The sequence below is a fragment of the Schistocerca americana genome, chromosome 8 (assembly GCF_021461395.2).
Source record: "Schistocerca americana isolate TAMUIC-IGC-003095 chromosome 8, iqSchAmer2.1, whole genome shotgun sequence".
NCBI lineage: Eukaryota > Metazoa > Arthropoda > Insecta > Orthoptera > Acrididae > Schistocerca > Schistocerca americana.
This window is the reverse complement of record NC_060126.1, coordinates 132,368,251-132,381,021: the sequence shown is the minus strand read 5'-3', so window position 1 is coordinate 132,381,021 and position 12,771 is coordinate 132,368,251. Positions and strand designations below refer to the sequence as shown.

The 12,771-nt window shown below is 42.7% G+C and overlaps 1 protein-coding gene across 1 annotated transcript in view; it reads right to left on the bottom strand.

Moving 5' to 3' along the window:
• Positions 1-12,771, bottom strand: part of LOC124544641 (cardioacceleratory peptide receptor-like) — a 456,935-nt gene that overhangs the window by 153,789 nt on the left and 290,375 nt on the right. The window contains exon 5 of the mRNA XM_047123254.1: positions 10,986-11,162. Within this exon, the coding sequence (XP_046979210.1) occupies positions 10,986-11,162 (177 nt within the window). The remainder of the gene's footprint in view (positions 1-10,985; positions 11,163-12,771) is intronic.

Here is a 12,771-nt window from a genome sequence, read left to right as displayed (position 1 = left end):
TGCACGCGCATAGAGTTGTTGCAAGCTGATAGTGAGTTAGGTGCGCCAAAATTATGTGGATGAAACACGTGGTGATAAAATGCAGGTCAAGGTATTGTGGAGCGTTTGACGTCGTGAGACACAGTACAATATTTGTTTGTGGAGAGTTTCAAGAGTATTAATTGTAGAACATGGTGCGGCCAAATATATTTAGTTCTCCTCGTAAAGAGGATAAGTGGCGTTTTGGATAGTAATTTTTGTCATCAGATCGCAACTTCGCGCCTGCAGCAGTTCCACCTCTAAGTAAGACCATGTCGTTTCAGAAGTCTGGAAACGTGAAAGACTTGCCAGCATGGATGAATCATTTTACGGAACACTGAAATTTTTGGTCAACTTTAATTCTAACCTAATCATTTTCCCGAGTCACCACTACCAACAGTAGTGTCACACTAATAAAAAAGACTTTAGTATTAAATTCGTGAAAGAGCCAGAAAACAAACCTCAAATTTTGCTATTTCAATGAAGATTTTTGATACGTAATTTGACGTGCATTAATTATCTTTCTGCGAAAGCTCTAATCAAATATAAAAATAAATTCCCATCGAAAGGAAAAGTTCAAATTAGTTATTAATAGCATTATGTAATGGTGTATATTTACATCCGTGTTAGGTCAGAGGAAGAAAGATATTGGGAGAACAGCCTTTACTTTCCCTTACAAAGTAATACAATTTCTGGCAGGAACTCCATAATACTCACGTGCTATTTGAAACTGCTCCTTACGAATGCGGCAACACGACTTTGAATTCCAGCTGTACCGTCTTTTAATACGACCTGACTAAGACCCCAAATATTCAAGAAATGTACAATATCAGATCGCAAAACAGTCTTACATGATTTCCATTACAGTTCTATTACGCTTTCGTTGGATATTCTTCATAAATCTTAGTTGTCCACTTTCTCTCGGTACAAATTCTTCCCACTCCATATCGCTACGCCATGTCACCTTTAGCTATTTTCCTCTGTCTTATGACAGGCACCGACTGGGCTTTGACCTCTTAGCTTTCTCCTGTATCGCTTCCTTAATCTGCTGGTAATCTCATCCAGTATTTCGAGTGTTGTTCTTTCGATCCATCTCTTACCTAGAATCTTTCCTTCAGTTACACTTCGTTGCAGGCCTTATCTTTTCAGTACATGTGCGGCAAAGATATTTTCCTCTTTCTTATCCTTTCTACTATTTTTCTGTTCTCTCCTATTCTTACAATAATTTCTCTGTTACTATCCATAATTAGCTGTCATTCAATACCATATGAAAAAAAGCACTTAACGAATTTCTGTCTCATCTGAAAGATTGCATTTGTTCCAAGACCTTCAATATTAATGATATTTTGGTGGCACCTTCATGTTTTCTGGTTCTCGTCACTTTGGTTTCTGATTCATTGATCCACATTCCACTTTTCTCACTTTTACGGTCCTCTCTATCATAACTTATTCCTCTCACTCAGCAAAAAATGCTTCATAATATGCATACTTGATTTTATCCGTCCTCCTTTTCCTACTATACCTTTCTCTCCTGAAAAGCACTGGCGAAAGACAACGTCTTTGTCTAACAACTCTTCCAATACTCGTCTCATGTTTCTCTTCTCACGAATCATTACTACCACTTCCTGTCTTGTTTAGACTACCTTTATGAGCCTTGTATTCTGCCAGTCTACACCAACATCTTTTCAGGTCTTCGGTAGATACACAAAACACATGTACTTCTCTCTGTTAACTTGTAACATTTTTTATCCTACTGTCCTCAAACATCCAACTGCATCACTTGTTCCTTTTCCTTTGCTGTATCAAAACTGGTACTAAAAGTTTTGCTCAATTTTTCTTACTAATCTTCTCAGTGACGGGCTACATATGGCATTTGTAATGTTGCGTAAGAAGTTAACAGTCATGTAAACTTTGCAGCCTTTGGCATTGTATTTATTTTGTAAAACAAGTGGAATAGTTAAACAATATCATCAGGCCAGATGCCCTCGTCACATATCTTCTTGACAAGGTTGGTTAGTTTGGATAGTTCAAAAGCCTTTAGAGCGTACAACAATTATTTCCTCCTTCTGAGATCCTTAACCGTCTTCTCCACTCCACATGGCAATACTTTGAGTCCAGGGCCTATTTCAGGACATTTCAATTCATGCTCCAATCTTAGCCTTCATATAATTCTTCAACGTTCTCCTTCCATACTTACTTGTTCTCTACGCATATTTCCTTTTTTATTTTGCGTACCTTGGTAGTTGACTTTTCTTGGTTCTCTGCTTGTAGGCATTTAACTTTTCTGCAAATTGCTTCTAAATTACCTCGCTTTTCCCGTTCTTCAGTCTTTCCAAATTATTCTCTAGTCTCGTCTAGAACCTTCTTAGTTTATTGTTGATCTTTCAATACTGTTTATTTACTTTTATAGAATGATCATTCTTCGATTTCTCACGTCCATCTATTTTATCTAACGTACGAATGTGATCAATTTTTTCCTATTCTTCAGCTCCTTTGCCAACGGCCTTGCCACAGTGATAACATCAGTTCCCGTCAGATCACCGAAGTTACTGGCGAGCGGGGTGCACTCAGCCCTTGTGAGGCCAATTGAGGAGCTACTTGAGAAGTAGCGCCACCGATCACAAAAACTGACAACGGTCGAGAGAGTGGTGTTATGACCACATGCCCCCCTATATCCACTTCTCGTGACGTGAAAGGGCTGAGGATGACACGGCGGCCGGTTGGTACTGTTGGAGCTTCAAGGCCCTTTCCGACGGTGTTTGTTTTACCTTCTTTGGGTCTCGAGTCTCTTCTTCTGACGTTTCAGAACTTTATTTTTAAACGTATTCCATTCTTCTCGTACAATGGTACATGCTGTTGAAAGTTTCCGTTTTTCATTAATGTTTTGAGATCCTTCACGATTCAACTTAAGCACAATCAATATTCTAATAATCAACCAGCCTTTCTTGCCAATCTTACAATTCAGCTTCAGATTTATTCATGCCCCAGTTTTACTGAAAAAAAAAGAGGGACACGCTGCTCAGCCTTGCAATGAACACTTGTACGTGAAACGTGTTTATATATTCCCCTTACTAACACTTGAGACATGAAGAGAACGGTGGGTAGATTATGATCTGAATTTGTTTCTTTTTCCGTGTTACAGAGATAAACTCTTATGTTTCACCCTTCCATGCCTGTTGAGAGTAAGTACTCACTGGCATTATTTATTAAACATGGCATCAACTAACACGATAATTAGTAAATAGTGACAATACTACTAACCGTTGCAACCGTGACACGAAATGTGCGCTGTGATTGGTAGAAGTGATCCGGAGAGTGCAATGGCACCTTAAGATCTCACCTTAACAATGGGCATTGTTCCACACAAGACAATGAGTTGCAAATCTAGAAAACACCAAATAATGCAAAATTATGTTAGTTCCCCCATCTAGCTCTAACAGGAAAGGAGAAAACATTATTTTACAAGTTTGTCCCCGTAGCATGAAGTAGTTCAGTTCGTCTTTGGAGACAGGTCCGTTGCCATTTACGTTATTTACACATTCCAGTGGTTTGTAAAGTTATTGTAGAAGCATCATTTACTGAAAGAATGATCATATATTGCTTTCTTGCAGCCCTATAGTCGTTATCTTTATTTCGGAAAAACACTCGCTATCTGGGTAAAGCACTGGTTTTTATAAGTTGAAATTCAGACACAGACATAAAATTTTGATTTTTCTCAAATGGTTCAAATGGCTCTAAGCACTATGGGACTTAACATCTGAGGTCACCAGTCCCCTAGACTTAGAACTACTTAAACCTAACCAACCTAAGTACACCACACACATCCATGCCCGAGATAGGACTCGATCCGGCGACCGTAGCAGCAGCGCGGTTCCGGACTGAAGCGCCTAGAACCGCTCGCTCACAACGGCCGGCTGATTTTTCTCAGGCCAGAAATTAAAATAGCTCGAAATCTTCAGGTGGTTCCCACTGGTTGTAAAGAAAATGTCAGGTCCAATAATCTCCCACAAATAATCCCAGCTGGGGGGTGGTTCCCATTGATTGTAAAGAAAATGTCAGATCCAATAATCCCCCACAAATAATCCCAGCTGGTACTGCTCATTTGCCCCACAACTAGACTCTAACTCTTGCCCTTGAAGTAGAGAAAAATTGTACAAGAAAGCTTGAACCGTGGTAAAAATTACTGTTTTGAAGAGGGCGCCGCAGCGCGTAGTGTAAACCAGTCGCCCTCCGTTTCTGGCGGTGGCGCCGCTGTGGCAATCGCAAAATGGTTCAAATAGCTCTGAGCACTATGCGACTTAACTTCTGAGGTCATCAGTCGCCTAGAACTTAGAACTAATTAAACCTAACTAAGGACATCAAACAGATCCATGCCCGAGGCAGGATTCGAACCTGCGACCGTAGCGGTCCCTCGGTTCCACACTGTAGCGGCTAGAACCGCACGGCCACTGGGTCCGGCTGTGGCAATCGCATCTTTGGTTCTCCCTCTGGTGAGAAAGGGGAAAGGTTGCCTGTTCACGTGCATTTAAGGGGCGCTATGAGCTCGCCAGTCGGCCAGTCTGGGTCAGTCTCTCGTCCCCAGCTTGCTAGTCTGTCTCTCGTGCGCATTTGTTAGGCAGTTAGTGTCTGTCTGTCGTTCGGAGTGCTAGTATGTCTGTCGTTAGGATGAACCATTAAAGTCTTTCTACTCCGCCAGTAAGAGAACTCAGCGAGTGGTCGTCCGGTCGGGGCTTAGTTCCTGCATCTGAGTCTGCGCGTTAGGCCGCCAGTCTGCTCGAGTTTGCTCAGGCAATGGTTGGATCGATCGGTTGGTCGGTCGCGCACTGGGACACAAGATGACTTGTCCGTCTTGAGCGTCGACACATGTGAGGTTGCCACGTGAGTCCAGTGGGCCGCGGCGTATAGCGAGGGGTAGTGGCTTCGCGGTCGACACGAGAGCAACAGGAGTCAACCCACATCAGTCTGGCCGGTGCGAGCTGCGACGCCGTGAGACGGGAGATCGACGTGCCTTCCTGCTTCCGTTGAAGCGGCTGGCAGCGGACGGTTCGGGAGAGCGATTTGGGGGTGCTGCGCCAGGTCTTCTCGAGAAATCGCAGTTTATTAGAAGTTAAGTGATTGGTGATATGTTGTTTAATTTACTCTTATTAAATTCTACTTGTTTTCTTGGTGAGCTCACCAGCCGTTTTGCTTTGGGGTCGTCCCATCATTCTTCTCTGTTTGCCCACTCGCGGGAAGGTGGTTGTTTATACATTGGGTGGTCCGTTTATCCCTTGTGGAGTAGGGGCGGGTTAGAGCAACCTGCGGTTCGGGTTGTTCGGTAATCTCCCTATCAATCTACCGTACGTTAGTAGCTGCCTCTGTCATGTTTGTCGGATTTGGTGTGTTAACGAATTTATTGCTTGGAGTGTAACGGCCTAATACCTGAATTATGTTTTGATCATTGGAAACTTTGATATTATTGCCTATGATCTTGAGAGGCGGTATCTGTGTACTGTAGAGCATCTTAACTATTGTTTGGCCAACTTTATAGAATTTTATATAAGATTGCATTTCATGGGCTTTTATTTAAATGATCATTTTAGTATATAAAGTTGCCACCCTTTCACCGTAAGACTTTTTTTAGAAGCTAAAATCAAGTTGCACCTTCGGTGGCAAGGTTAATATTTTAATGGTTAGTGTTTTGTACCATTTCCATCCCTCCTACGGGGGGTGCATAGTTTGTGTGCTTGTGTAAATTGTTAAGACTCTTCGTTTAAAGTCATCTGGTGTGTTGTAGATTTGCACCAGTGTAGTCTTTCAGAGGCTGTTGTGAGCGGTCGTAACTACAGCCGTGTCAAAAGGAAGCGGCCAGGTTCTCTGTCCAAAAGCTCATACAGTCATAACTTGTTTCTTTCTGCCTCTGAATAAATTGTAACTTTGATATTTAGAGGGTGCTTTCTGATTATAAGTTTAAATTTTTTCTTTTAAAAAAGGCTTTTAGGCACTATTAAAGTGAATAAAATACCCATTTTTTAAAAGGAGTTTGGTTATGATTTCATCAGTTACTCCCTGGTAACTACTTCCATGCTTACACAGTGTGATTAAATGTGTTAATGTTCTTGATGAATCGCTAATAAATAAAATAAATTCTTAAGAATATTCTTTGAAAATAAATCACGGTTCAAAGCTACTTACACGATCTGATCAAAAGTATCCGGACACATTTACGCAATGCCGAATCGACCACCAGGTGTCACGAGAGGCTGACCCAGCAGTATAAAAGTTACTGAGAAGCACTGTGTTGTTAGCAGAGAAGCAGTACAGCAGGGTGGGTTGCTCAGGAGAGATCAGTGACTTCGAATATGGACTTGTCACTGGATGTAACCTGAGTAAAAAATCCATCAAGGACATTTCAGTAGTTCTGAAGTTGCCCAAGTCGATTGTTGGTGATGTGTCTGGAGTGGAAAGGCGAAGGAAGAACGACAGCTAAACCCAGACCGGGAAGACCTCATGTACTTTGTCATATGTTGACGACTTAATAACATGTACACCGTTACGCCTATGGCTGTTGGGAGCCATTAAGCGGGCTCCATCAGAGACAGAATGCTCTATGCAAAACTGGTAGCGTTTAGGTTGCCGTAGCTAAAGTAACATTAGAGCTCTGCAAATTGCATACGCTCTGGGCAGCTGTCCCAGGGGAGAAGTTTCACTTCAGGGAATTAACTGTTAACTCCATCGATCGCCTAGACGCTGTTGGAAAGCGTCGTAGTAAAAGATAGCCACGGATAGGGGAGGCAGCAAGCTCCATACTTGCTCCTGAGAACAGCAAAGTCAGTGGGTTTGCACAGGTTGATAGCTACTACAGCAGCTCCCCACTCACGAAAGGAATGAGAGCGAGGCTAAGTGACGTAAAGCACTGTTGTTGCTGGCTATAATAGGAATGGCACTGACTTTTAGCTATCAGATGAGCGCCGTTGCTACCAAACAAGGAGTTTGGTACATTCTATAAAATTTTTCTGGGTTTGTGACTTCATTGTCAATATATGGGGTGTTCAAAAAGTCTCTCCGCAGTGCCGTATGATTGTTAGCCGCGCGTGCCGTATGTTTGTTCACTTGCCTGGGTTACTTCCCTTCAAGTGGACTCTCCCAACATTCCAATGTTTCGTTTATCTCAGCCAGAATCAGTAATACTGTTGGTGTGTGTCGTTACGTGTTGACGAGAACGTTTACGTTTAGTTTCTTAGTTCGTTTGTTTCGTTTTTGTCACTGTTAAAATGCTAACCATTGAAGAACGTGTGTTTTTAGACGAACATGTGTTCAAAGCTGGCAGTAAATACACAGTTTCAGTTCGTCAAACATTTAATGCAGTTTTCCCGGAGGCAACACTCCCACATCGCGATACTGTGCGAGATTTAACTAACAAATTTCGAAGTACGGGTTCAGTGACAGATGCACGAGAAGTGGTCGTCCTAGCGTTTTGTCTGAGGATATTGCCGATAAAATGTCCATGAGTCCAAACAAGTCAGTAAGAAAAGTCGTCGAGGAAATCGATGTTAGTGTCGGAACGGCCCACACAGCTGTAAGGAAAAAATTAGAACTTTTCCCATACAAAGTGATAGTCGTGCAAGAACTGAAAAACACTGCTCATGGCAAGAGACTGCATTATTGTCAATAGTTCCAAAATTTCTTTCAAAAAAATGGAAGGGATATTATTAATGAAACGTTTTTCACTGATGAGGCGTGGTTTCATTTATCCGGGTACCTGAACTCGCAAAATTCTCGTATGTGGAGTACTGCAAATCCATTGTGTTCTCATGAGAAACCATTCTGTGAAAACAGGAGTTTGGATTGCAATTTCTAGACGTCGGATTGTGGGTCCCATATTTTTCAACGAAACAATAAACGCACAACGATACTGCAGTGATATTCTGTACCCATTCATAGGAGAACTTGTGTTAAGTGAAATACTGAACGGTTACTTTCAACAAGATGGTGCAACTGCGCATACAGCTCGCGTTTCAGTGTCATTGCTTGGTGATGTTTTTGGTGATCGCATAATTTCACAGGGATTTTGGCCTCCACGATCGCCTGACCTAACACCACCTGACTTTTTCTTCTGGGGTGCAGTGAAAGCAACTGTCCATAAAAACCGTCCAAAATCCGTCGATGAATTGAAAACAGAAGAAATGTTGGAGCTTGTGTTTGGAGACATGATTAGACGAAATGAATTGCGTATTCAACAATTGGGGGGACAGTTTCAAAATTTAATCTGAAAATTTGTAAGTAAAAATTAATATTCAATAAATTAATAACTTGTATTTCAGTGAGTTTCATTTCGGTATATTCACTGCGACATTAGGCACGCGCGGCTATCAATCATACGGCACTGCGGAAAGACTTTTTGAACACCCCGTATATAAAACTGCCGGCCTTTCGGTCCGTGTTGCAGTTAATAATTAAAAAAAAAACTGAAGGTTACTTGCAACAGGACCCGAAAGGTTGGTAGTTTTATATATATTGAAAATGCGGTCACAAACCCAGACATTTTTTATTGAATGTGACAATGGCCGTGAAGCCTACGTTTATAAGGAGTTTGTTAATTTAAAGTTCAGATACATCCCTACTTACCGAGCAGGAGAAGGGGAAAAATGTAAATGTGGTTTGTCAGAGGCGCCCTTGTGTCGCAGAGAGACTCGACATGTTGGCCGAAGCTTATTAAGGTCCAGTGGATTGTTAGGACGACGATAGGAAGCGAGACATAGCGCGCCGTCATGGTGCTTTAGTATTCAGAGATAGTTTTCAAACAGATCACTGGGGCACCGACTCCGTGTCGCTCGTCGCCAACCTCGGTAAGCTCCGACGTGGCTGCTTTGCTCACTTGGAGCCTACTTTGTTTTTTCCTCCGTTTAGAATTAGCCATTAGCCACTTAGTCCGATCGCTAATTTTATTAATCAGACACCTAAATTACATGAGTCTCCCGCTGCAACCATTCTGTCGAGTCCCAAAATCCTCGCCTCTGGTAGGTGCCTTGTGACAGTGTTTGGCGCTAACACAAGTCAGCAGCCTGCCTTCGCTGGGAATTTGTCTCTCTGCATTTGCTTCTCACCGCTCGGAAATCGCAGACTGAACTCAGACCCCCTGTCTCCCCTCTATCCTGCGTCAGGACACTTAAACTTATGGACAGGGACCGTCGAGCATTGCTGAGGGCAGTTGCAAAAAAATCACAGGAAATCAGCGGAAGATCTCACCCATCAGTGCCAAAGTGCTATTGGCAGTGCAGTTAGCACAATGACTGTGTTTAGGGGGTGAAAAAGAACGGAATATAATGGTCTAACAGCTCCTCATAAGCCACACATCTATGTCGAAAGTAGAATTATATTAATACCTTCAGCTGATCACGGACGTTGATCTATATCAACGGGGACAGAAGAAAATGTGTAACCGGACCGGTACTCGAACCGGGATCTCCTGCTTACATGGCAGAGGCTCTATCCATCTGAGCCACTGAGGGCACAGAGGAGAGCGCGACTGCAGGGACTATCTCGCGCACGCCTCCCACGAGACCCACATTCTCACTTTGTATGTCCACACACTACATTCATAGTGTCCCACCCCAACACACTCATTACTCGTGGATGACATTCTTTCCAAGTCCCGTAAGAGTTCGGGGAATATGTGTACATCCACACAGAAGAAGGAGGTCATGGATGGTGTTGCCAGAACTATTTACTTATATGGATATGGTGTCTGTTCTTTCGGGCATGCCTATATCAACGGGGACAGGTAGAAATGTTTGCCCCGACCGTGACTCGAACCCGGGATCTCCTGCTTGCATGGCAGACGCTCTATCCATCTTTTTTTTCCGTTGTTGATCGTTCGGTTTTGAGGACGTCACATGACATCCGTTAAAGTTCATTTGTTGATCCTTCCACTCAGTTTTTTTATTACAGAAGCGAACCAGCTCCATGACCAAACACGCTGAGGTACCGTGCGGGCTTTTTTTTTTTTTTGTTCGTTGCCTTTGTTGCCAGGACACCCGTTGAAGTTCAGCGTTCGTCCATTTACTCAGTTTTTTTTTATTACAGAGGACGACTAACCCTCTGACCGAACACGCAGAGCTACCGTGCCGGCAATCCATCTGAGCCACCGAGAGCCGAAAGAACAGACACGATATCCATATAAGTATACACATCTCTGTAGTCAGTGCTAAGCGAAGCTTGAGGTAGTCTAAAGAGCGACGCGAGTGGACAGTGAACGACTAGAAACGAGTAATTTGTAGTGATGAACCGCACAATACACTGTGCTTATACGACGAAAGGGTTTGGATTTGACGGATGCCTGGAAGACATTGCCTGCCATCGTATACAGTGCAACAATGAAGTAAGAGGGCGTAGTGTTACTATAAGGGGGAGTCTTTCCAGGTTGGACTGTGGTCTCCTTATTGCGTTTAAGAAAATCTAACTGCGGGAGGAAAGGAACACATCTTACAGCATCGTGTACGGTGCGTGTAGTAGAGGAACAGTTGGAAGACGACTATAGTTTCTGTCAGCCTTACAGTAGATCCTGTCACAAAGCAGCATCTGTGAGGCAATGTTTTGCGGACAATAACATTCCTGAAATGTCTACCCAGAATCCCGGCTTCAACCCATATGATAACTTTCGGATGATTCAGGACTGCTGCTTCGTTCCAGACCCCATTCCAGAACCAGCGTCCAACATTACTACCATCTCTGGTTACGTCTCTTGAGTAAGAATCGGCTACCAATCCCCCACAGACATGCAGACATGTCATTGAAAGTGTTCCAGCAAACTTCAAGACGTCACAAAGACGAATGGTGGATGCACCTCAAATTAATTTCCAGTAACAGGTGTCCGGATACTGCAACCAGTATTAGTTGACAAGTTTCTCCACAATCTCTGACTATACATTCAGTAGAGCATACGCTATTTGCTGTTAAGGTTGTAGATTCGTGAAGTAGGTACGTACTCTTGAGGCGGCTGGGCGGCGTGAGGACTTTGCTCTTGCTCCAGATGGTGAGCACGATGACGGTGTAGCAGGCGGTGATGATGAGCGCGGGCAGCACGAACAGCGTGGTGGTCACCAGCGTCATGTAGAGCCGCCACTGCCAGCGCTCCTGGAAGTCGATCCAGCACTGCGGGTGGCCTGCGGGCAGATCAGTACCCTCTAGCGTCTGGGAAAGCTGCACAGCAAGGGAAGGGGGTACCAAAAGGACCCAAACTGAGATAGTATTTAGAACAATGCACCAGCAAATAACTGATTAAAATTCAGGAGAGATGTAGCACACGTAGGCCCATGAAGGACTTCTGTTGTATATTTCGACTAATACACAATCAGTAAAGAATCATAAAACGAAGGTTGAAAGCTAGTGGATGCATGTAGCATTTAATGCCAAAGGGCGAAATAAGCTCACCAGACAAAAAAATTGGTTCGCACTCCACTTCCCCGTAGAAGGTATCATGCTAATGCCGCGAAACACAGCCTCTAGCCTTCATAATGACCATAATTCGATGTGGAAGAGACACAAGTTTATTGAGATATGTCAGAGCCAGATGAAGCCACTCTCTGACCATAAGATGCTGGAGATTTTTGGAAAACATGGTTGTGGAGATGGAGCAGCGATTAGTATGATTAATCAATTATTCAAATAAAGTCTTAATCGCATTTATTATTATTATACCGCCAATCGGTTTCAACCCGACGTAGTGGTCATTTTCTGGGCGTTTACACTGTGAAATTATAGATATCCGCCAGAAAGACTCCATTATACAACAGCTAAAATTACGTAAATTTGAAATATGTTACCCATTGGTCGACTGCTGGTGGTGTCACTCCCGTCTACATAACGGCAGGAAACTATGCGAGACTAACCCTTCGTATGGGCTTAAATAGCGTGCTGAGATCACGTGATTAGAAGGCAACACCCCCAGCGGCGATCAACGGTATTTAATACAGTTTATTATATGTAATTACTAGTCACCTTGGTTTAACATAAATTTAAGTGACAGTAAATAACAGAAAACGGAACCATTCCATTTAAAAAGAGTTACAATTATAGTGTTAATTATAAAATAATAACAAATGTTCCGTAGTCAACTCATAAAATTCGTAAAAGTATATTACATTATCTGCCATAATTTAAAGTAAAACAATTTGTGACAGACAAAAACTGGTGTCGTCTTGTATTATAGTATATCTATTCGTACATTTACGTCGAAAAAATTTGAGTCAATTTATTAAAACGGCTAATATGGAAGGATTACAGAGCCCTCTACTCCTAGTGGCGAGGACGCCGTTGCCATGGATTGCAAAGCGTATATCAGGCGTGTAGCGAGGACGGCGTCCTCATGGTAGCAGATGGTGTGTTCGTATGGTGTTTTCTTTGTATATTATAATACAAGACGACACCAGTTTTTGTGTGTGACAAATTGTTTTACTTTATATTATGGCACTTTTACGAATTTTACGAGCTAACTACGGAACATTTGTTATTATTTTATAACTAACACTATAATTGTAACTCTTTTTAAATGGAATGGTTCCGTTTTCTGTTATTTATTGTCACGTAAATTTATGTTAAACCAAGGCGACTAGCAATTACATATAATAAATTGTATTAAATGCCGTTGATTGCCGCTGGGGGTGTTGCCGTCTAATCACATGATCTCATCACGCTATTTAAGCCCATATGAAGGGTTAGTCTCGCATAGTTTCCTGCCGTTATGTAGACGGGAGTGACACCACCAGCAGTCGA